The 22,837-nt window shown below is 34.4% G+C and overlaps 1 protein-coding gene across 1 annotated transcript in view; it reads right to left on the bottom strand.

Moving 5' to 3' along the window:
* The window catches only part of CFAP47 (cilia and flagella associated protein 47), a 141,997-nt gene that overhangs the window by 71,852 nt on the left and 47,308 nt on the right, over positions 1 to 22,837 (bottom strand). The window contains exons 9-13 of the mRNA XM_051990592.1: positions 20,453 to 20,642; positions 19,526 to 19,739; positions 5,990 to 6,142; positions 5,588 to 5,768; positions 5,373 to 5,469 (exon numbers count right to left, since the gene is read on the bottom strand). Of these exons, the coding sequence (XP_051846552.1) occupies positions 5,373 to 5,469; positions 5,588 to 5,768; positions 5,990 to 6,142; positions 19,526 to 19,739; positions 20,453 to 20,642 (835 nt within the window). The remainder of the gene's footprint in view (positions 1 to 5,372; positions 5,470 to 5,587; positions 5,769 to 5,989; positions 6,143 to 19,525; positions 19,740 to 20,452; positions 20,643 to 22,837) is intronic.

The raw sequence follows: 22,837 nt of genomic DNA, 5'->3' as shown, positions 1-22,837 counted from the left end.
TTTTTACTATATCCTTGCATAATCTATGTTGATCTATAAGATTGGGTTCATTCCCATAGATTTAATCATCTCTATGACCATCATTCTTGAAATAATTTACCCAATCCTAAACTCTTTGCTGACCTCTAATCTCGTATCTCCAACTACCTTTTTGGACATTTTGAAGTGGATGTTTCACAGATTTTAAATAGCATGCCCCAAATACCTCTTTATCTTTTCCTCTAAACTCCAAATCTATCATCCTCTAACTCTGTGATTTCATTTGAAGTCTGATGACAAATTATTTCCAAGTTTTTCATAATACAGATGTCTAGTTAGAATTTGATTAACATGGAATTCCTACATGCATTATGTCCAACATATTATAGTCATTCTTTTTTTGGAGCCTGGATTTCTAATCTTGTTGAGGCTGGAAAGGCATTCACATTTACAGGATCAACTCTGCTGCTGATCTACACATGAGATTCAATATGCTCCCTTTTTGACCTGTCAGTTTCCCTTTCCTTAAGAATCCTAATAGTCTCCTCCCAATCTTAAATCCTACAGTGAATCACAAAGGTGTGTACTCTAGGCATGTAAACTCATATCCTGGTGGAATGAGTGAATGAGAACAATTTGTTATAATGGCCATGAAGGCAGATAAAGTTTTTGTAGAGTGCTTAGAGCTTGGGCAGACATTGAAGATATCAAGGCCATCCACTGCATCTTGAATCATCACATCTGTCTTGACACTGCAACTTCACCTCACTTAAATCCAATTTATGTACAAATCAAAAGATATTACTATACCATTTGATCATTTCAACCTATTTTAGAGTCCTTTGGCAACAGGCATTTAAGTAACAAAGCAGCAGATGCAGATACACTAGCAACTGTAGTAGTCACAACTCTGCACAAAGGCGGCCCAGGCTATAGGGTTATCTGCTCACTGGAAGTAGCAGTGGAATTTGGCAGCCCCCTGATTGTCTCAACAACCTTTTAAGGATTGCACTTCTCACCTCCATGTGTAAGAAAGGTGCCTAAAAATTGTCTGTTTACCCAACCCTGGCCTGATTACCACAGGTGACAGAGATTTCAAGACACTAAAAAATGTATAAAAGCTTCTGAAAAGCTGATTCCTCTTATCATTGATTGGTAGATGAAATATGCACACACTTATAGACAACACAAAATCTTGTAGATCTGAAAGAAGAAAAGCTTTTGTTGCAAGAGAACTGAACAGGTATCACATCCAAATAGCAGCCCTGAGTGAAAAAAGGCTGGCAAATGAAGAAGAAGTTGGAAATGGTTTTCTGGAGTGGTCACAGTGAAAGGGAATACCATGAAGCTCTTGTAGATTTTGCAATCAAAACTAATCTAGTAAACAAGGTCATATACCTTACAAAAGATATAAATGACAGGCTCATGATAATGTGATTGCCATATGCAGGAAAACATCATACTGCCCTTATCAGGTGCCTTTGCTCTCACCATGGAAGAATCCTGATGACATCAAAGAAAAATTTTATGAAGCCTTGGAAACCCTTAACATGAATATGGCAAAAGAAGATAAACTTATAATTCTAGGTGACTTTAATGCTAGAAACAGGTCCAGACTACCAGACATGACAGGGACTCCTTGGGAGGAATGGAATTGGAAACAGTAACAGTAATGGTCATTTACTATTGACTTGTACATCTCATGACTTTATCACCAATACTGTATTCCCCTTATCTAAATACAATAAAACTTTGTGGATGCAAACATGCACAAACACTGGCATTTAATACACTATATGATTGTCAGAAGAAGAGACAGACAGTATGAGTGACCAAAGCAATATATGGTGCAGGGTGCTGGACTGATCATAGACTTATCCTCTTCAAACTGAATATTCACATTCAATAAAAGTAGAGGCCCCAAAGCAAAAAGACTACTAGAAGAATTAATGTCAACACATTAGAGTGCTTCTCTGAGAGAAAAATGTTTGTTGCTAACTTGGAAGGTGAGTTGAACCAACACACAGTTGGCAATAATGGAGCAGAAAAGGAGTGGGCAGCTTTCAGAGATTTGGCGTGCAGTCTTGCATTTGCTCATCTGGATCAGAACAACACTCACAAACATCAAGACTGGCTTGATAAAAATGATGGGGAAATTGAGAAGCTGCTAAATAAAAAATGAGAACTCTACAGGTAGAGATGGATAAACTATCCATCTCTAAGAAGGTACGTTCAATTCCATCAAAAGTATAGCTGAAATTTAGAGAGATTAAGACTTCTTGGCTCAGTAAGAAGGCAAATACAATTCAGTTTTATATTGATAACAACAATCCAACGCATTTTTTATGATACATTGAAAACTATTTATGGACCAAAGACCTATGGCAGTTCTCAACTACTCATTTCTGATTGTGATTAGTGATAAGGACATGACCCAAGATAGATGGGCTGAACCCTTCGATAGTGTTCTCAACAGACTATCATCAATCAATACTGAAGCTATTGACTGTTTGCCTCAAGTTGAAATCAGTCACTCTAGCTGAAGTTCTAATTGAACAGGAGGTTTTAAATGCATTAGGCTAATTTCATGTGATAAAGCACCAGGGGCTGATTCTGCGGTAGCTGAGATTTACAAGATGAGGGGTCCATTACTCATACAAAAGCTGACTGAAATTTTCCAGGAATACAAGTATGCCTCCATTGTCCAACTTTATAAAAGTAAAGAAAATAGATTGTCCTATGACAATCATGGTGTGTGTGTGTGAGTATGTGTGTGTGTGTGTGTGTGTGTGTGTCTTTTGTAGTCATCGTTCACAAAATTCTGGCCAGAGTTCTCCTTAATAGGCTGACCCTACACCTAGAAAAGGATCATCTACCTGAGAGCTGTGGCTTTAGAAGGGGCCTAAGAACAGTTGATCTGATGTTCTAGGAACAGACATCTGTTTACAACTTTGTAGATTTGACCAAGGCTTTTGATACTATAAGTTGTGAGGACTTATGGAAAATTATGTCAAAATGTAGTTGCCCAGAGAAGTTCATTAGTACGGCACATCGATTTCATGATGGGCATGTTTGCCTGGATTCTGGACAATAGACAATGGACAATGGACAATATAAATAAAGTAAACAAAGCTGTATAATCGATCCCATGCTTCTTATTTTTAGCATGATGTCATGCTAAATCAAAGTCAGCTACCATATTGATGGTAAATTCTTCAATTTGAAAAAGCTACAAGTCAAAACTAAAGGGAGGGAGCACATGATTATACATTCAATGCAGCCTCCAAAGCTGAGATGCAATAAAGTATGGATCAATTCTCTGCTTTTTATGCTAATTTTGGCCTAATAATTAAACCCAAGAAAACACAAATCCTCTATCAGCCAGCACTGCATCAGACATATGTGGAACCATTATTTACAGTAAATGGTAAGGTGTACAGTAAACAGAAGGTGTACAGAACTGTTGTGCTTTCCTCATTGTTGTAAACCTGTGAAACTGGACAGTATGCCAGTGCCAAGCCAGGAAACTGAATTGCTTCCATTTGAATTGTTTTAGGAAGATTATGAACATCATTTGGCAAGATAAGATCCTAGTCACTGAGGTCATTTTTTTGAATTAAAATGCCAAGCATTCCAACCCTACTGCAGAGATCACAACTCCACTGGACTGTCCACATTGTTCAAATGCCAAATGTATGCTTGCCAAAAAATTATTTTATGGAGAACTCACATAAGGCAAGTATTCACAAGGTGTCAGAAAAGGTGAAACAAGGACACTCTCAAGGTCTCCTAAGAACTTTAGAATTGAGACATGGGAAACACTGACACAGGACAGCCCAGCATGTCACATCCTCAACAAATAAAGTGCTGTGCTCTATGAGCAAAGCAGAATTGAATAACCCAAAAGAAATATAAGATGTGCAAAATTAAGAGAAGCCACCCCAAATGTTTATAGGGACTATTTGTGTCTTACCTGTGGCAGAGCATTACAAGCTCATATTGGTCCAAGGTCATATTCCAAGCTCAGTTGGACATACTGTAATTCAACTCTTATATAATGATGTCATTTTGGTCCTCTTCCAATACAGAGGACAACAACAGCTCCTAGAGGCCAGGGACACAACCCACATGGCTTCTAGAATAATTTATCATACATAAATGCATAAGTGCCAATAAATATTTCTTTACAAATAAATGAGGAAATGAGTGAGTGACCTTGTCCATATTGTTATAGTAACAATATTAATGATGCATTTTTACATAGTATTGAAAATTTCATTCACTCGAGAAAATTTGTTGAACACTTTTTGTGCTGTGTATTCTCAGACTACAAAGACATTGATCCACATTAATGGTGTTTACAATCTAATAGGGGAGATAAAAAGCATATATGAATAGCTACAGTTCAAAGTAAAATGTGAAAATGTAATAATATTTCATAGAATTTCAAAAAAGAAGAAATTACATCTGAAGAGTTGATTAAGTTGGATATTGAAGGATAAAATACTACTGTCCATTGATCAATCCAACATCATTTATAACATGGCAAAATGAAAAGGACCAAAATGCTGCAGGTCTTATAAGATTAAGCACAACCTTAAAGATACTATATTATCAGTAGGAATCTAATTAATATTTGAAAATTCATAGCATTGGTTTTACATTTCTTCAAGTAACAATGATTATTTTATAATTCATTAATTTAGCCATATTCATCATTAAGAAAGGCCAACAATATATTTTTGGTAACAAAGAACTGAAAGCAAAAAAGATGGCCATTCATTGAGAAATGGCTAAATAAATGATGACATAATTATTATTATAATTAATAACTAATTATTAACTTTTATTAATAACTTTTTTAAAGGAGGGAAAGAATATATTGAATAGTACATAATTATAATGACTGGGAGTTGAAAAAATGATGTATTTCTCTTCCTTTTTTACAGAAGGAAGAATTACTGTAGATATTATCAGGCTTGATTGATATCTTTGTTGGTTTTACTGAATTGTTTTTTTCTCTTTTCTTTTAAACTCTATCACAATGGATAGTTTGTTGAATAAAAGAGAGAGAAATTAAGCCAATGTAAAATAAAAGATATCAATAACAATACAATTTAAAAAGGTCCAGTAGCCTTTGAAATAGATGTATTTTGAAAATTTTCTACCAAGATGACTCGGAATTTGCTTTATTACGCCAGCTAAAAACTAAGGCAAATTGAGTTTAAACTTAATATAATGAGATTCATAATCATTAGTAAAAACCAAAGTTCTTGCTAAATTTATATCCAAGTGTAATTCTGACAGAATTAAAATTAAATACTACATGTTTAAATGATATGGTATCACAATATTGTCTATCAGAAGCATTACTGTATTTTGTCAAATCTTACCAACTACTACTTGATGAAGTTGCTTTGGTGACAAGACTGAGTTGCAATCTTCTCTTGCTTGTGGTGTGGATGGGGTGTGACAAACTACACTGACAGTCTATGAGAAATGACAAATGGTTTCTTACATCAAAATTAGTTTGTTTTTTTAATATTAGTTTTCAGTGATTTAAGTGTACTTATAAATTCATACTAAACTTACATTCCTTAAAACTTACATTGGATTCTGCTTCTTTTGCTGCCAAATTCTGAGTAGTTAAAAGAGAATTTTCCTTTAAAGGCAATTTTACAGGTTGGTTCATCTCTTCAAATAATTGTGTAATTGAGAGGCGAGGGGACTTCAGTTTTCCTCCTGGTTTTATGCCAATATCTATCTTATTATCTGAGAGTTTAAATGCCCTATTAAAAAATAAATGCCAAAAATATTAGAAAATATAATTTCAAATATATTTATTTGGAAATAATTACTAATTTTTAAAAAATTGTATACTAAAGAAATAATAGAATTCTTCTGTTATACTAAAAATTTTAAATTTGAATTGAAATTAATGAGAGAGAAGAAATAAGAAGTAAGAATTTCTGAATCTTAAAGTGTAACAGTTTTTCTTCTATTATTTTACCTTTCTGACTTCTTATGCATTCTCTGTTTTGCCATTTTTAAGGTGAAATTATAATAGTAGTCTTTATTTTCTTGTATTTGTATTTCTTCCTCTTCAGTATATGCATATGCAGGATCCACATAATTGTATCTTGGAACTTTTGTGAAAATGGTCCTAAAAATATAAAAATGGCATCAATGAATTTTGTCTCAGATGATGTCATGAAATCTGAAACTAGTTCTAAAATATATCAATGTTTATTGGGGAAAATGATGAGACATTGTTACATTATATCTTCCATGCACAAAACCATGATAAAGCAATCAAATTACTTGGATTTAGACCTGCTGGTAGGAATTTAAAGGGAATTTAATTAAATCTAAATTTATTCACAAAAGTTAAAAAATTGTCTTAACCAAGAGAGGAACTCAATTAGACATTTATGAAAGATATGTTTTCTTTAATTTCTCAGATATTTATGAAGGTCTTAACAATGAAAAACTGTATAAAGACTCTGTACTTTCCATCTATAGCTCTATTCTGTATGAAATCTACAGATCAAGGGAGACACAATCTAAGTAAACCTTGGAATTCTCCTCCCCTTTTTCATTTTTTATATTGTGTGTTTTATGTATTTTCTTCCCTGATTAGATTATAAGCTTCTTGTGGGCAGGGAAAATAGATGAGGATCATGTTATATATTTGGACCTTATCTGGATATATGATGTGACATGATGGTCTAAACCTAATTTCTTTAAGATTAGTTTCTAGTTTTCCTAGATTTTGACAAAACATTGAACCCTTTAAAAAGTAACTAAAGTCTCTAGGTTTATTAGACAGTAAAAAAATAAGTCAACATGGTCTGTTTACTGTGTAAACTACTCTGTTCTATTGGTTTAGCTAGTATCAAATCATTCAGATAATTACAGCTTTGTTGTACAGTTTGAGTTGTTACTATGAAACTTGCTTCCTTCTCATTTTTTAAAAATTATTTTCCTTAAAAATCTTGAACTTTTGTCACCTCATATGAATTTTGTTATTATCTATCTTTTTGCAGCACTAAGACTACTATTTTGATAGTTATATTGGCTTAGCCTATTCATGAGCAATTAATGTGTCTTTGAGTATAACTATTTCTATAAAGAGTATTTTCTTGTAGTATTTGTTTAGCTTCTACGTATGTCTTGGTAACTAGATCTAAAATATTATGTACATTCTGTAATTATTTCAAATATTATTTCTTTTCAATCTATGCCTACCATATGTTGTTATTAATAATCAGAAATACAGATGTTTACATATATTTTTATATCTTGCAAGTTATATGAGATAATGGTTTTTACAAATTTTACTTAACTTACTGGTATAAGAGAAGGCTATCTCCTACATATAAAATGAGGTGTTATTCTGTGAATTAAAGGAAAATAGAATAAATATCTCTAACCTTCTTTTTCTCTACTGTTCTCTAAAGGAGATTTTAACTCCTGCCACGATGGGAAGCAGCAAATTGGGATCAAAACATTTTACTATCCTAATGCCCTCAGAAAGAGGGAGTACTAGATTAGAATTACATTTATCTTTTACCTAAAATATTAATAATCTGGGGGCATAATTTTCAGGTTCAATTTAATTTCTGATCACTGGTTTCATCAGTAATCAAGTTTCATATCCAAAGCTTGATCTTTTCCATTCAAATATCAGTAATACAATAAACATATATATCAGCAAATAAACACATCTGTCTAATTTCACAGACAAACAGACATCAAAGAAAGTATACAAAGAAAAATATATACCAGACAATATAAAGGGAAGAAACTTTCCCACTGGGAATGAGGTAAAGCCTAATTGAGAAAATCCCAGATGCCACCCAAGAGGAAATTCCCTAAAGATGCTAGTGCAGCAAGCTAGGAAGAAGGACATGATGGAGATTGGTGCTTCCTCTTATGTTGACTTTTTCCCAAACTCTTTTCCTTCAGAAACCTGAAGTAGGATTGACTACATGTACCTATTCTCTCAGAACTGAAAACAAGAAGCACATGAAATGATTAGAGAAACTGACATACAAAAGACATTAGAGACTAAAGAGTTCTTCTCTCTCCCACTCTTGTCAACACTTCCATTGTCACACACAGGGAATTGATCTCTATCAGTGAGGAATGAGTCCCATGCTAATGGACTTTGGAATTCAATTTGCTTGATAATTCTGTAAGTAAGTTATATTATCCACAAAAGCAATAATTTTATTTCTATCTTGACAATGCTTATTATTAGATTTCCTTTCTTGCCCTTTTATAAAGCTTGCATTTCTAGCATTATATAAAAGACACATTTGCCTTAATCTTAATTTTATTAGACATAAATCTAGTTTATCTCCCTTATTTAAAATTCTAGTTCTTGGCTTTAAGTAGTTTCTACCTACATCAATTTTTTTTAAAAAGGTCCATTTAATTCTACATTTTATGGTGTTTGTAATAAAAATAGGTGTTTAATTTTGTCAAAACTTTTTTTCTTCATCTATTGATTATACATATTTTTTGTTCTTGTTATTAACATGTCTGTTAGGTAATAATTTATCTAACAGCTTAAAACTACACCAAAAAATTTTTTAATAAATTATATTCTTTTTTATCTTTTTTTATTAAAAAATAGAATAAGAAAAAAACAGAAAACAGTTTAAATAAAACAAAACAAATAAGAACATTGTCGTGTTTTCAACAGACCATCAGGAAGAATTCTAAATATTTAACAACAAATTATCAATTCAGGAAAGTATATATATTAGTAGAAGAAATTATATTCATGAGTGTTCATCATTTCTTTACTTCCTTATAAATTGTTCTTTTGTTCTCTTTTTTTACTTTTTTTCCACCTTTCATCCCTACCACCACCCCCAAGCAGGCTTAAAGTTAAGAAAGAATATATTTATGTGTACATATGAAGATATATACATACACACACACACATACATATACCGCCCCTCCCACCTACACACACATATATCTTTCTTATCCCTGTTGACGCTTTGTTTTAATTCTGCTCTATAACTTTCCTTGTTATCACTTAACCTCCCCTCACCCATGGATCATTCCTTATAGTTTTACCTCACCCTTAGCTTTCCTATCTGCCCATCCCTTCCCCCTTATTTATTTACACATTTTGGAGGGTGCTATATATATATTTGGAGGGTGCTATATATATATAGTGTTGCCTATTCAACACATTCCCAATGTGAGTAGGTTTTCAGAACTATAAGCCCTCCACCCCTCTCTAATGCCTCTGTGTCTATTCCTCCTCTGCATTTCATTTGTATTACATAATTACTATTTTTACCTTTACTCTGCCCCAATCTTTCTTTTGAGCCACCCTATTGTTGATGTCAGTCTTAAACATATGGTATATATTTCCCATGTTCAAAAAAAAAACATAAAACATAAACAATTTGTTCAACTTGAGTTCCTTGAAATTGATCTTTGAATCAGAAGAGAAGAGAATGCAAGGGATAATGTTGTAAAAAATTACCCTGACATGGCTTCTGTCAATAAAAAGTTATTTTAAAAAATAAATAAATAAAAGAAAAAGAAAAAATAAAAATGACCCATGCATATGTTTTGTAAATAAAAAGCTTTAATAAAAAATAAATGCAAAAATAAAAAAAACTTCCCAAAACAAAAGATACAAAAAAAAAAAAAAAAAAAAGAAATTGATCTTTGATATTGCCTCTTATATGTTAATTTTTCTAGTAAGTTAAGGTTTGGTGGATAGGAAATTCTGAAAATCTGCAAGTTCATTGAATGTACATTTTTTTCTCATTCAATATTATAATTTTGCTGGATATGATATTTTTGGCTATAGGCCTATTTTTTTAATTGTCAGTAAATATGATTTCAGGATCTGTAGTCTTTTATTGTGGCTTCTGATAAGTCCTATCCAATTCTAATGAAGCTCCAGTGTAGTTGATTTTTTTTCTTATTTCTTGCAAAATTTTCTCTTTAATCTGGGAGTTCCAAAATTTTGTGTCGATAATTTATCTTTCACAACTTTCAAACAGGATAATTATTATTATATTTTCTCTTTTTGATCTGTTCTTCAGATCTGTTGTTTTTCTAATAAGATGTTTCACATTCTGTTCTATTTTTTCATTCTTTATAATGTTTTGTTATTTCTTGGTCTCATATTTGAGATTTTTTTTCCTTTTATAGTTGGTTAACTTTCTTTTCATAATGTTGTTTTTCTTGGATTTTTTTTTAGTTTTTCCTTAATGCCTTTTATTTGATCTTAAATTCTTTTTTGAGTAGTTCTATAAATTCTTTCTAGGTAGGGAGCCATTTCAAGTTACTCTTTGAGATAGAAACTTTTTTTAGTTTCTGAATTTTTAGTTCAGTATTCTCCTACGAAGATGAAGATGAACGCCAGTCTTCTCTATTCCCATAGTAAATTTCTATCTGTTGGGTTCTTTCTTCTTTGCCTGTTACTACTCTAGTACCAATCTATTCTTCCATCTTCCCAGAAACCTCCCCTGCAGAAAAACTTTTGGAAAATCCTACCCATCTCATAGGGTTCATTGTTGCTAAGCAATTGTTTTATTGCATTGTTAAGCAAGAGTTTTATAAATTTATAAATATGTTCTACGAATTATTATTGGCACTTTGTAAGGAGAGGCAGTTTTCACTTTGTGTAAGTACACTATTCTATAGACTTCACCTTAAAGCAATTTTTACATACTGTGAATTCACCCCTATCCACCCAACATTACTTTTAGTACATTTTATGATATATATAAAGGCATGGACAAAAAAAAACTTTATATATCATAAAATATACTAAAATACAAACATATTAAATACTGCACCGTGATAATAAACAGAATAATGAAATGAAAGTCAAAGTTGATGATAAAGTAAGCACAGTATATAAAATAAATTTTATAAGTATATACAATGTGTTGCCCTTCCACACTCACTGTACCTTGCTTGTCTTTATCACACTGGTGGATGGCTGTACAACTTTTTTTTTTTTTAATCAAGAAATGTTTGGACAGTGTCTCTCTTTTATTCCTTTATCTGATAGTAAGAGTTAATATTATCCTCAACTAGTCTTTGAACTTTAAAAAATCTTGAAGTTTTTAGATCCATCTTTTCAGCGTAAGAAAAAAATTCACTCAAATAATGAAATGTTTCTGCCAACTATTAATATGTTATGAATCTTTTTCGTTCAATGTCAGCTTCTAAAACTTCCCTTTCTTCTACAATCAACAACTCAAACTGAGCCTCATTTGACAGTTCGTCTTTCAATTGTCAATCAACTTTTCCACATGATTCTTGTCCCCTTCTAGCTCCAATTCTTGTGCTAATTTTACTGTCTTGTTACTTGTTTTTTCAATGGTTTCATGTTTGCCAAATCCATAAAATCAGGAAAATCCTAGACAAACCCTTGAAGTACCCAGGCAAGAGGAAACACAGGGCAGCCAAAATAATGAAGTTTTAAGAGCTTTTATTACTGGCCAGGACTGATTTCCCAACACCAAGATGGGACGGGTCAATAATGAGTGGTCTTGGGGCCACATATTTATAGAAAAAAAGAGAGAATCATCAAAAATGTTTCTTGATACATGTGTCATAATAAAAGAAATTTCTACTCTAGATAGGAGGCAAAGGTTATCACTCTAAGGGTGTCATTCCCAGACTGCAATAAGACAGTATTTCTTTATGTTTATCAAGTTGTCAAGATCTTAGGTTTTTAGGGCAATATGTCTGGGGGTATAAAAATACCATTTGCATTAGGGTGTAAAGAACTAGTAATAAACTAACTACAAAGATTCAAGATTATGTTTCTCACAGTCCCATTTGGGGTGCTTTTCCACTTCACCCTCAACCTCTCTTCATACATATTTTTAATATCTTCCTTTGACTTAATATCATGGAAAACATAGTCAACTTTATGGGACTTCCAAAAATGTCTCCATTTCAAGTTTTTATCTGCATCCGAAGCTGAAGTTTCCTGGGCACATGCAATGAGTGAAAAATACCCCTTGAAATTCTCAGTCATTCTTACATGAACAGAACCAGGAGATCATTATACACTTCAACAACGATACTGTATGAGGATGTAATCTGATGGAAGTGGATATCTTTGATAAAGAGACCTAACTCAGTTTCAATTGATCAACTTTGGATAGAAGCAGCTACACCCAAAGAACGAACACTGGGAAATGAATATAAACTGCTTGTATTTTTTGTTTTTCTTCCCAAGTTATTTTTACTTTCTGAATCCAATTCTTTCTGTGCAACAAGAGAACTGTTCGGTTCTACACACATATATTATATCTAGGATATACTGTAACCTATTTAACATGTATAGGACTGCTTACCATCTGGGGGAGGGGGTGGAGGGAGGGAGGGGAAAAATCCAAACAGAAGTGAGTGCAAGGGATAATGCTGTAAAAAATTACCTTGGCATGAGTTCTGTCAATAAAAAGTTATTATAAAATAAATAAATTTTAAAAAAAAAAAAGAAATTCTCAGTCATTCTCTAATTCACAGGTTATGATGATTGTAATCCTTGGTTCTTAAAGATGACCAGAATGACATCATTATGTTCAAGTGTATCTGACTGGCTAATCAGATAACACAAATTCAGAGTGCTCTGCCAAGACTCAGACACAAATAGCCTCTACGAATATTTGGGGGGCTTCTCTAATTATCTCACATTTCTTATGAACTGATTCAGTTCTGTTTTGCTAATACAACAGAACATATTCTCTGATGAGGGCACAACATGCTTGGCAGTCCTGTGCCAGTGTCTCCCATGTCTCAATTCTAAAATTCTTAAGAGAGTCCTTAAGAGTTTTTTTTTTTTTTGTGCTGCTTTTTCTGACACTTTTTTAATGCTGGCTTTGTGTGAGTTCTCCATGAAGTAATTTTTTTTTGGCAAGCATACATTTGGCAGTTGAACACTGTGGCTAGCCCAATGGAGTTGTGCTCTCTGCAGTAGAGATGGAATACTTGGCACTTTAGTTCAAAAAAGCAGCTCAGTGTTGGTATCTTATCCTGCCAGGTAATCTTCAGAATCTTCCTAAAACAATTCAAATGGAGGCAATTCAGTTTCCTGGCATGGCACTGGCATACTGTCCAAGTTTCACAGGCTTACAACAATGAGGAAAGCACAACAGCTCTGTAGGCCTCCACTTTGGTAGACAGTTGAATACCTCTCCTTTCTCATACTTTCCTTTGAAACCTCCCAAACACTGAGCTAGCTTTGGCAATCTCTTTATCAATGTGAGTGTATACTGCAAAAGTAAGAGAACTTATCATTCAAAACTTTACCATTTCTTGAAAAAGATAGTTTCAGTGGATCTCTTCGATAAAGAGCGCTAATTCAGTTTCAATTGATCAAGGATGGACAGAAGCAACTACACCCAAAGAAAGAACATTGGGAAATGAATATAAACTGTTTGCATTTTTGTTTTTCTTCCCGGGTTATTTATACCTTCTGAATCCAATTCTCCCTGTGCAACAAGAGAACTGTTTGGTTCTGCAAACATATATTGTATCTAGAATATACTGAAACCTATTTAACATGTAAAGGACTGCTTGCCATCTGGGGGAGGGGATGGAGGGAGGGAGGGGAAAAATTGGAACAGAAGAGAGTGCAAGGGATAATGCTGTAAAAAATTACCCTGGCATGGATTCTGTCAATAAAAAGTTATTAAAAAAAAAAAAAGAAAAAGAAAAAGATGGTTCCACATACGGATGGTGTGCTGTTGGTTGAGGGAGGACTTGTTTTCTTGGTGTTGATAGAGATCCATACTTCATTGCATCTCAGTTTTGGAAGCTGCATTGAGTGCACAATTCTATACAAACAAAAAATAATGCTCCAAGCATTATTTTGGCTTGTAGCCTTTTCAAATTGAAGGATTTGCCATCACATTAGCAGCTGACTTTGATTCCTCATTTTGTCCTCATGCAGGGAATTTGACAACATTGCTGAAAACACCATGCTAAAAAGCATGGGAGCAAGCACACAGCCTTGTGTCCCTCCATTGGTGACTGGAAAAGCTCAAGAGCATTGCCCATTGTCCAGAATCCAGGCAAGCATGTCATCATGAAAGTGACATATTACACTGATCTCTGCAACCAAATTTTGACATAATTTGCCATAAGCCCTCAAAACTGACAATATCAAAAGCCTGAGTCAGATCTACAAATGTTGTATATAGACTGCTGTCTGCTCCTGGCAATTTTCTGGAGTTGTCAGGAAACATCTTATCAACTGTTCCTCACCCCTTTCTGCAGCCACACTAGCTCTCAAGTAGATGATCTTTTTCTAGAGTAGGGTCAGCCTATTAAGGAGGACTATGGCCAGAATTTTGCAAACAATGTTTACAAGAAACACACATACACACATATATCCACTATGATTGTCACAGAACAATCTATTCTCTTTATTTTTATAAAGATGGACAATGGAGGCATGCTTATAGTCCTGGAAAATTTTAGTCAGCTTTTGTTTGGGCACTGGACCTCCCTCAACTTGTAAATCTTGTCTGGAATAGAATCAGCTCCTGGTTCATTATCACACAAAAGTAGCCTGAAGGCATTTAAACCTTTTCTTTAGTTGGAACATCAGGTAGGGAGTGACTGATTTCAACTTGACATAATAGTTTTCAACTTTGACGTCAACAACTTTAAACTCTGAAGTCAATAATTTCAGCATTGATTAATGATGGTCTGTTGAGAACCTTATTAGAAGTGTTCAGCTCATCTCTCTAGGATCATGGCCTTATCACTAATCAGTATGGCACTATCCGCACTGAGTAGCTAAGAAGCACCATAGGTCTTTGGCCCATAAATAGTTTTTAGTGCAATATTAAAAATGGTTTTGATTGTTACTACCAGCATAAAACTGAATTTCATCTGCCTTTTTACTAAGCCAAGAATCCTGCATCTCTCTAATTTCAAGTGTACTTTGCTTTTGATAGAATTGAATGCTATCTTCTTAAAAATAGATGAACTATTCTGTTGGTAAACCCTATGGAGTTCTCATTTTTCACTTAGCAGCTTCTGAATTTCCCCATCATTTTCATCAAACCAGCCTTGATATTTGTGAATTTTCCAATTCAGATGAGCAAGTGCAGTACTATACACCAAATCTCTGAAAGCTTCCCACTCCTTTTCTGCTCCATTATTGCCAACTGTGTGTTGGCTCAACTAACGTCCAAGTTGGCAAAAGTTTACCCTCAGAGAAACACTCTGTGTTGACATTAATTCTTCTAGTAGTCTTTTTTCAATGGAGCCTCTACTTTTGTTGAATGTGAATATTCAGATTGGAAAGGATAAGTCTATGATCAGTCTAGCACTCTGTACCACACGTTGTCTTAGTCTCTCTCACATATTGTTTGCTCTTTTCCTTATAATCACATAGTCTATTAAATACCAATGTTTGCAGCAAAGGTGTTTATGAAGCTTTATTGTGTTTAGGTCAATGGAATTCAGTGTTAATGATGAGAGGGTCATGAGATACACAAGTCTTTAATAGTAAATGACCATTGCTGTTACCGTTTCCAAATCCATGTCTCTCAAGGACTCCTTGCCATGTCTGGTAGTCTGAACTTCCTTTAGCATTAAGCAGGGGTCCTCAAACTTTTTAAATAGGGGGCCAGTTCACTGTCCCTCAGACTGTTGGAGGGCCGGATTATAGTAAAAACAAAAACTTTGTTTTGTGGGCCTTTAAATAAAGAAACTTCATAGCCCTTGGTGAGGGGGATAAACGTCCTCAGCTGCTGCATCTGACCCGCGGGCCATAGTTTGAGGACCCCTGATTAAAAGTCACCCAAAATTATAAGCTTGTCCTCTTTTGACATTGATGGTAAGGATCTCAAAGACTTCATAAAACTTTTCTTTGACCTCATCAGAATTTATGATAGTGGGAACACAGACACTGATGAGGATAGCATGGAATCTTCCTGCAAGTGACAATCTCATTGTCATGAGCTTGTCATTTACTCCTTTTGAAAGGCATGTGACCTTGTTCACTAGATTAGTTTTGGTGGCAAAATCTACACCAGCTTCATGATACTCCCTTTCACTGTGGCCATCCCAGAAAATGTGCATCCAACTCTTACTTCAGTAAGCTGCCTTGTTTTTTTCCAGCCTTGTTTCACTAAGGACTGCTATTTGGATGCCAGACCTACTGAATTCTCTCACAAGAAGTGTTCTCCTTCAAGTCTACTGGATTTTGTGTTGTCTACAAAGGTATCAGTGGTAAGCAGGATGAACTTTTCAGAAGTTTTTGTACATTTGTCTTGATCATAAGATAGGATCCCCTCCAGCCACAATAATCAGGTCAGAGTTAGGTAAGCGGACGATTTGGGGAATGTTAGAATCCTTACAAAATGTTAAGTCATTAGAGTTGATGGAAACAATGCTTGTGTGCTTAGAATTTACACCTTTGGGAGAATTCACACATTAGAGCTCACACCTTTGAGAGTTCACACATTAGCTCACACATTGGAGTTCACAAGTTCGGAGACTCACAAGTCAGAAACCCACAATCCCTCTCAAAGGAGGAGTCAACCTTTGGGTTCACACCTTTAAGAGATCATATATAAGGAGCTCTTAGAGCTTCAGTCAGTCAGTTCAGAAGATTACCAGGAGTCAGAGTTGAGCTAGAGGCAGGATCTGGAGGCAATAAAGGACAAGCTGCAAGAGCTCTTGGAACCAAGGAGAAAGATAGGCCTCTAAGAAAGCTAATTGGGCTATTTTGGAAGAAGCAATAAAGAACTGAACTTTTAACTCCTGGCTGCATTTGGAGTGATTATCACTTGGAACTGAAACGAAGGCTGCCTCCAGAAAACTTCCCCTGAGAAACCTGCTCCCAGAGAACGATTATATTTTAGAAAAAAAGAAAAACATTAGAGGGGGGTACTTTTTTAGCTCCTTCCTTATACATGGAGGTGAGCAATGATATTCTTAAGAAGTGGTTCAACATCCAGCCATTCTGGAGAGCAATTTGGAACTATGCTCAAAAAGTTATCAAACTGTGCATACCCTTTGATCCAGCGGTGTTTCTACTGGGCTTATACCCCAAAGAGATACTAAAGAAGGGAAAGGGACCTGTATGTGCCAAAATGTTTGTAGCAGCCCTGTTTGTAGTGGCCAGAAACTGGAAAATGAATGGATGCCCATCAATTGGAGAATGGTTGAGTAAATTGTGGTATATGAACATTATGGAGTATGATTGTTCTGTAAGAAATGACCAGCGGGATGATACAGAGAGGCTTGGAGAGACTTACATGAACTGATGCTAAGTGAAAGGAGCAGAACCAGGAGATCATTATATATCTCAACAACAACACTGTTTGAGAATGTATTCTGATGGAAGTGGATCTCTTCGATAAAGAGATGGATTTGATCAAGGATGGACAGAAGCAGCTACACCCAAAGAAAGAACACTGGGAAATGAATATAAACTGCTTGCATTTTTGTTTTTCTTCCCGGGTTATTTATACCTTCTGAATACAATTCTCCCTGTGCAACAAGAGAACTGTTCGGTTCTGCAAACATTTATTATATCTAGGATATACTGTAACCTATTCAACATGTAAAGGACTGCTTGCCATCTGGGGGAGGGGGTGGAGGGAGGGAGGGGAAAAATCGGAACAGAAGTGAGTGCAAGGGATAATGCTGTAAAAAATTACCCTGGCATGGGTTCTGTCAATAAAAAATTATTAAAAAGAAGAAGAAGAAGAAGAAGAAGAAGAAGAAGAAGAAGAAGAAGAAGAAGAAGAAGAAGAAGAAGAAGAAGAAGAAGAAGAGGAAGAAGAAGAGGAAGAAGAAGAGGAAGAAGAAGAAGAAGAAGAAGAAGAAGAAGAAGAAGAAGAAGAAGAAGAAGAAGAAGAAGAAGAAGAAGAAGAAGAAGAAGAAGAAGAAGAAGTGGTTCAGATAGGGACTGCTAAATCCCACTGCTACTCAGAGTAGAAACAAGGCCTGAACTACCCATATGCAAATTGTGATTATGGCTCCTAGTATATCAGCACCTGATTGTTCCTTACTCATCTATGGCCACAAGGCTTTGAGATAGGTACAAATGGTAAGATCGTATGGTGATGTCTTTTGATATATGAATTAATTGGATTTAAGTGAGACAGAGTTGCAGGAAATTGATAGTCTTGCTCTCTCTTCCAAAGCCAACACTGTCCAGTGGTAAGATGATAATGGCAATAAAGAAATGCTAAGGATGACTTTGTTATCTGCACTGTCAAACCAAGCTCAAAGTGCTCCATAACACTTTGCTTCCTCTGTCTTCATAGCTATTGGAACAAATTGTTTTCATCAGCCCATTCCACCAAGGGAAGTCTTTACATACTTTGGGTAAACACCCCACTTAATCACTATAGGTAACCTCTTAGTTACCCTAACCTTGGATTACCCAACTGCCAAAACAGTTTTTCCAGAGTGTGGACACTGTGCACGCTACAGCTTCTTGGAACCACAGGTGAGAGGTGGATTAGGTAGACACCAAAGGTGGAAGGCAGCTCTGTAAAGGTTCTGGAACCCTCAGCCCAGAGATACTAGTTTTCCCTGAACACACCCTACATCTCTAGGTATTTTTAGGTAGGGGGAAGGTGGACTACTTTTACATTTTTATTAAAATCATCCAGCTAGGAGGCTAATTTTTGCTATTATCCAAAAAAAAAATAGAATTTTGAAAGGAATATAATTATCATTAGAAAACTTCTTAGGAAGGAAGCTGCAGCTAAGCCATTTCTTTAAAATGATAAGAGTTATCCATCCCTTAAGGATAATGAAATAATGCTGAGGTAGTGTAGTATTCTCCTGCTGATTCCTTTCAATGCTCTAGGATTTTCTAAGTGGTATACGCAAAGAGGTTTTAATTTGCAAGTCCCAGATGCATTCTTTTGAGCAAAAGAATAATTCTGTTTTTCAAAGCTTTATGCCAGTAAGTTTTTTTCTTGGGTTCAAAATAGCATTCTTTGGTAAAATAGGACATTAAATATTTGCTCCAGCATTTAGGGATCTTCATCTATTAATTTTTGCAGGAACTCTGAGAACTTTTTTCCTGCTTCAGTATCTATACAAGCAGCCTCTCCAGCTTCTGGTACATCTGAAATCCTGTACAATTTTTAAATTGGAATTGGAATGTGGATTTGTTTCAAAATTCTTTAGAAAAGTCAAATCTGTGTAATGCAAATTTTTGTAAAGCAAGAATTGTCTGTATAACGATGTCATATTCTAAATAGATATGTTTTCCTAAAATTCACATCCAAAAACATTTTTTTTTTGGCTAAGGCAATTGGGATTAAGTGACATGCCCAGAGTCACACAACTAGGACTAGGTCCTAAGTGTCTAAGATCAAATTTGAACTCAGGTCCCTCTGACTTCAGGGCTGGTGCTCTATCCACTGTGCCACCTAGCTGTCCCTTAATTTTATTTTTAAATGAAAATTCTACTTTATGACTGTACCTAATTCAAATTGCATTAAAATGACTGAAATTTGTTACTTTTTTCCATGCTTAAATGTGATCAACATAATACCTGAATTCTTCTCGAGGATCTCCGGACCTGAGGCTAGCACATCGGTCATTAGGAAAAGCAATCAGTGCATCTTTCTTCAAGTGTTCACTTACTCCATGATCATGGATGGATGTTAAGTGTGATTTCAGCATTGCTACTGGTGCAAAGTTTTTGTACTCTCCTGTTTCGTCCCCAACATACTGTCCAGTGACATTAGTAATCACAGGTGTTAGACCTTAAAAGGACATTTAAAAAATTAAGACCAACAGCTTTCTATTTTAAATGTGCCTTTGTAGTTTTCCACTGATATTTATTAATTTATTAAAATCAAATTTAAGATAAATCCTTCAAAAATTTTAGAAAGCATTCATGATTTAATTTCATGATTAAAAGACCTGCCTTTCATAAATCCTAAAATGGGTTCACAGGCCCCACTTGTCAAGGAATTTAAAGAAAAAAATACTTTTATAGTTTTATAAATGCTCAGTAATGCCTCATTACATTGAATCTTCCCTTCCTCCTCTGAACTATTAGTTACATTGCTTCTCATTCATAAAGGCTAACTTAGTCTCAGCCCTAAGAATTATAGAAAATGTTAACTATATTTTCTGTCACAAAGAAAAAAGGAAACCTCTTAGACTCTTAACCCTAAGACTCAAACCAGATAATACTTGTTCCCTTCCCCAATTCTCCTTCTAATTCCTAACTCCTTCACATTTCCCAGCAAATCGAAGAACCAATAGTTTAAAAAAAAATAGCAATATTGAAAGGGGTTCATCTGCACCAAAATGTTTCTCCCCCCAAAAAAGAAATCTCTTATGTATGTCTATTTATTTGAATCTGTTTTATAATTGTATTTGCATATGCAAAAAATGAATTTGATTTACATATGTTAAAAATTTATCAAATTATTGCTAAAATATTTCATAAGCTTTCTCAGTAGCATACCTGGATTGATTTTCATCTCAATTCTCTTAGTTGCAGGTTTGCAGATACTAGTAAAATTTAACTCTACTTGGTAAAAAGGTTTCATTTTCACTGACAGTAAATCATCTTCTGCCACGAAACCAAGTATATCCATTAATTGCTTTACTTTAAATATGCCTAGTTGATGTGGCACAAATGAAAAGAGCACATTCTGAAAGAAAAGATAGTGAAGCATATATTTAAAAATAAAACAACAAAAAAGAGGCTTTTCCTGTGAAATGTGAAAAAAAATATTGTTTCAATGCGGCAATGGTAACTTTTCTTACGGAAAAATATACATACTCTTGATTCCTTGCCTTTGAGACACTTGTAAAAACTCTATAGATGATCTTCAAGAAATAATAGACCCAATATGATTAGTCAAACATTTTGCATCTACAATGTATATGGCATTCTGTTATATCTTGGGGTTACAAATATAAAATTTTTAAAACAATTTCTATCCTCAAAAGGTTTTCATTGTATGTCAGGGTGTAATATATAAATAGGTAAATCTACAATAATTGGAAGAAAAATCATCGACAAATTAGGAAGAGTAGCAAAGTCTTCCTGTAGGACATAGGACTTCAGCACAGTGTTGAAGCAAGCTAAGGAAGGAGTCTAAAAGAATGAGGTGAGGAAAGTATGCATTTCAGACATGAGGAATAGTATTTATGGAAGTGCAGAGATAAGATGATGGAATGATAAGTTCAGTAAACAGGCCAACTTGTCAGAAATGGACAATACATGAAGGGAAAAGGTCTGGAAGGATAGCCTAATTGTGATAGGATTTCAATGCTAGAGTGGAGCATTGGCAGCTTTGTAAAAAGGACAGAAGTGAAAGCTGATAGCAGGGAGACCAATTAGAAAGCTATTCAATAGTCCAGATAAGAAGTTAGAAGGAAGAGTTTAAACTAGGATGATGGACATGTGAATGGAGAATAGGAAACAGATAGGGAAAGTGATTATAGACATCATGTAATCAACAAGACTTAGGAACTGACTGAGTGAAAAAAAGAATCACAGATGGTGATTCTATGGTGTAAATGTCCAAGATTGCAAATCTCTGTGATATCCTCACAAGAACAGAAAAGGGCAGCAGAAATATTTAACTTTTGTTTTGAATTTGGCAAATGTAGGTGTTAATGTAGATTTGGATCTATGCATAATAATCTCTTCAAAATGAATGTTTCCTCCAGTGATGCTCTCATACATGACCAAGGTAGATAGAGGAATTATCAGCTCCCTACACCTGGAAACTGTTCCTCTTAATGCATCCTACAATTGCAGTAGCATTCTTGGCTACTATGTTACATTTTGACTCACACTGACTAAAACATTTGCAGACACACTTTTATCTAGCTATGTCTTTTCCTACTTGGTACTTGTGAAGTCAGGTTTTTGAACCCAAGTATAAGACATTTGTCACTATTGAATTTCATTACTAGGTTTGACTCAATGTTCTAGCCAATCAAGACCTTTGTGCATCATAACTCTTATCATCTAGTAAATTAGTTATCCCTCTTAGTTTTCTGCACATGCGCTCTCTCTCTCTCTCTCTCTCTCTCTCTCTCTCTCTCTCTCTCTCTGCTCTCTCTCTTTCTCTGTCTCTCTCCTAATTATTAGCAATCTAGAACTTTTTTGTAAAATTACTAGTATCATGGCTTCTTCTTTTAAAACTTTCTGTTCATATCATTTGATTATCTACTGTGGAAAGTCTCTTTTTGCTATAAATTTGAATCAGTTCCTTATATTATTGAAAATGAGATTTTTATTAGAGAAAGTTGTTACAAAGATTTTTCACCTGGTTTGTTTTATATAGATATGAACTATATTCCTGCTTTACTTTTAAACCTGAAATGTAATTTCTTCATAACTCCTATAAGATGTTTTCATGTGATCTTTTATTTGTAAGTAATATAATCATTTGGGGCTTTAATTTGGTAAGAATTCTTGGTCAAAATTTAATTTTTGATGAACCATTTTAGAGTGCTTGTCAAGATTTGAGTCCTTATACCAGTAAGTAGATTGTGTTTATCAAACACTGACTTACTTTGTTATTTTCTGTATATTCTGAATCTAACTGTTCTACTAATCAACCAATCCATTTTAATGTAACTAATTTTAATAGGAGAACATTAACACACACATTGTAAATGTCAGTAAAAAAATTAAATTTCAGCTATTTTTTCTCAAACAAAAATTTTGTTTTAATTAAAGCAATTAGTGGAGTAAATATTATATTATGTTTTCTTCATACAAAAGGGTAAGGTGATTTAAATTTCAACCAGAATACACAGTGTGTACACAAGGGGGAAGACCCTTCTGATCATGGACAGTTAATGGCACCAGTTCTTTACATTCAAA

The sequence above is a fragment of the Antechinus flavipes genome, chromosome 3 (genome assembly GCF_016432865.1).
Source record: "Antechinus flavipes isolate AdamAnt ecotype Samford, QLD, Australia chromosome 3, AdamAnt_v2, whole genome shotgun sequence".
NCBI classification, from domain to species: Eukaryota; Metazoa; Chordata; class Mammalia; order Dasyuromorphia; family Dasyuridae; genus Antechinus; species Antechinus flavipes.
The sequence above is the reverse complement of the archived record's forward strand: the minus strand, read 5'-3'. Positions and strand labels throughout refer to the sequence as shown.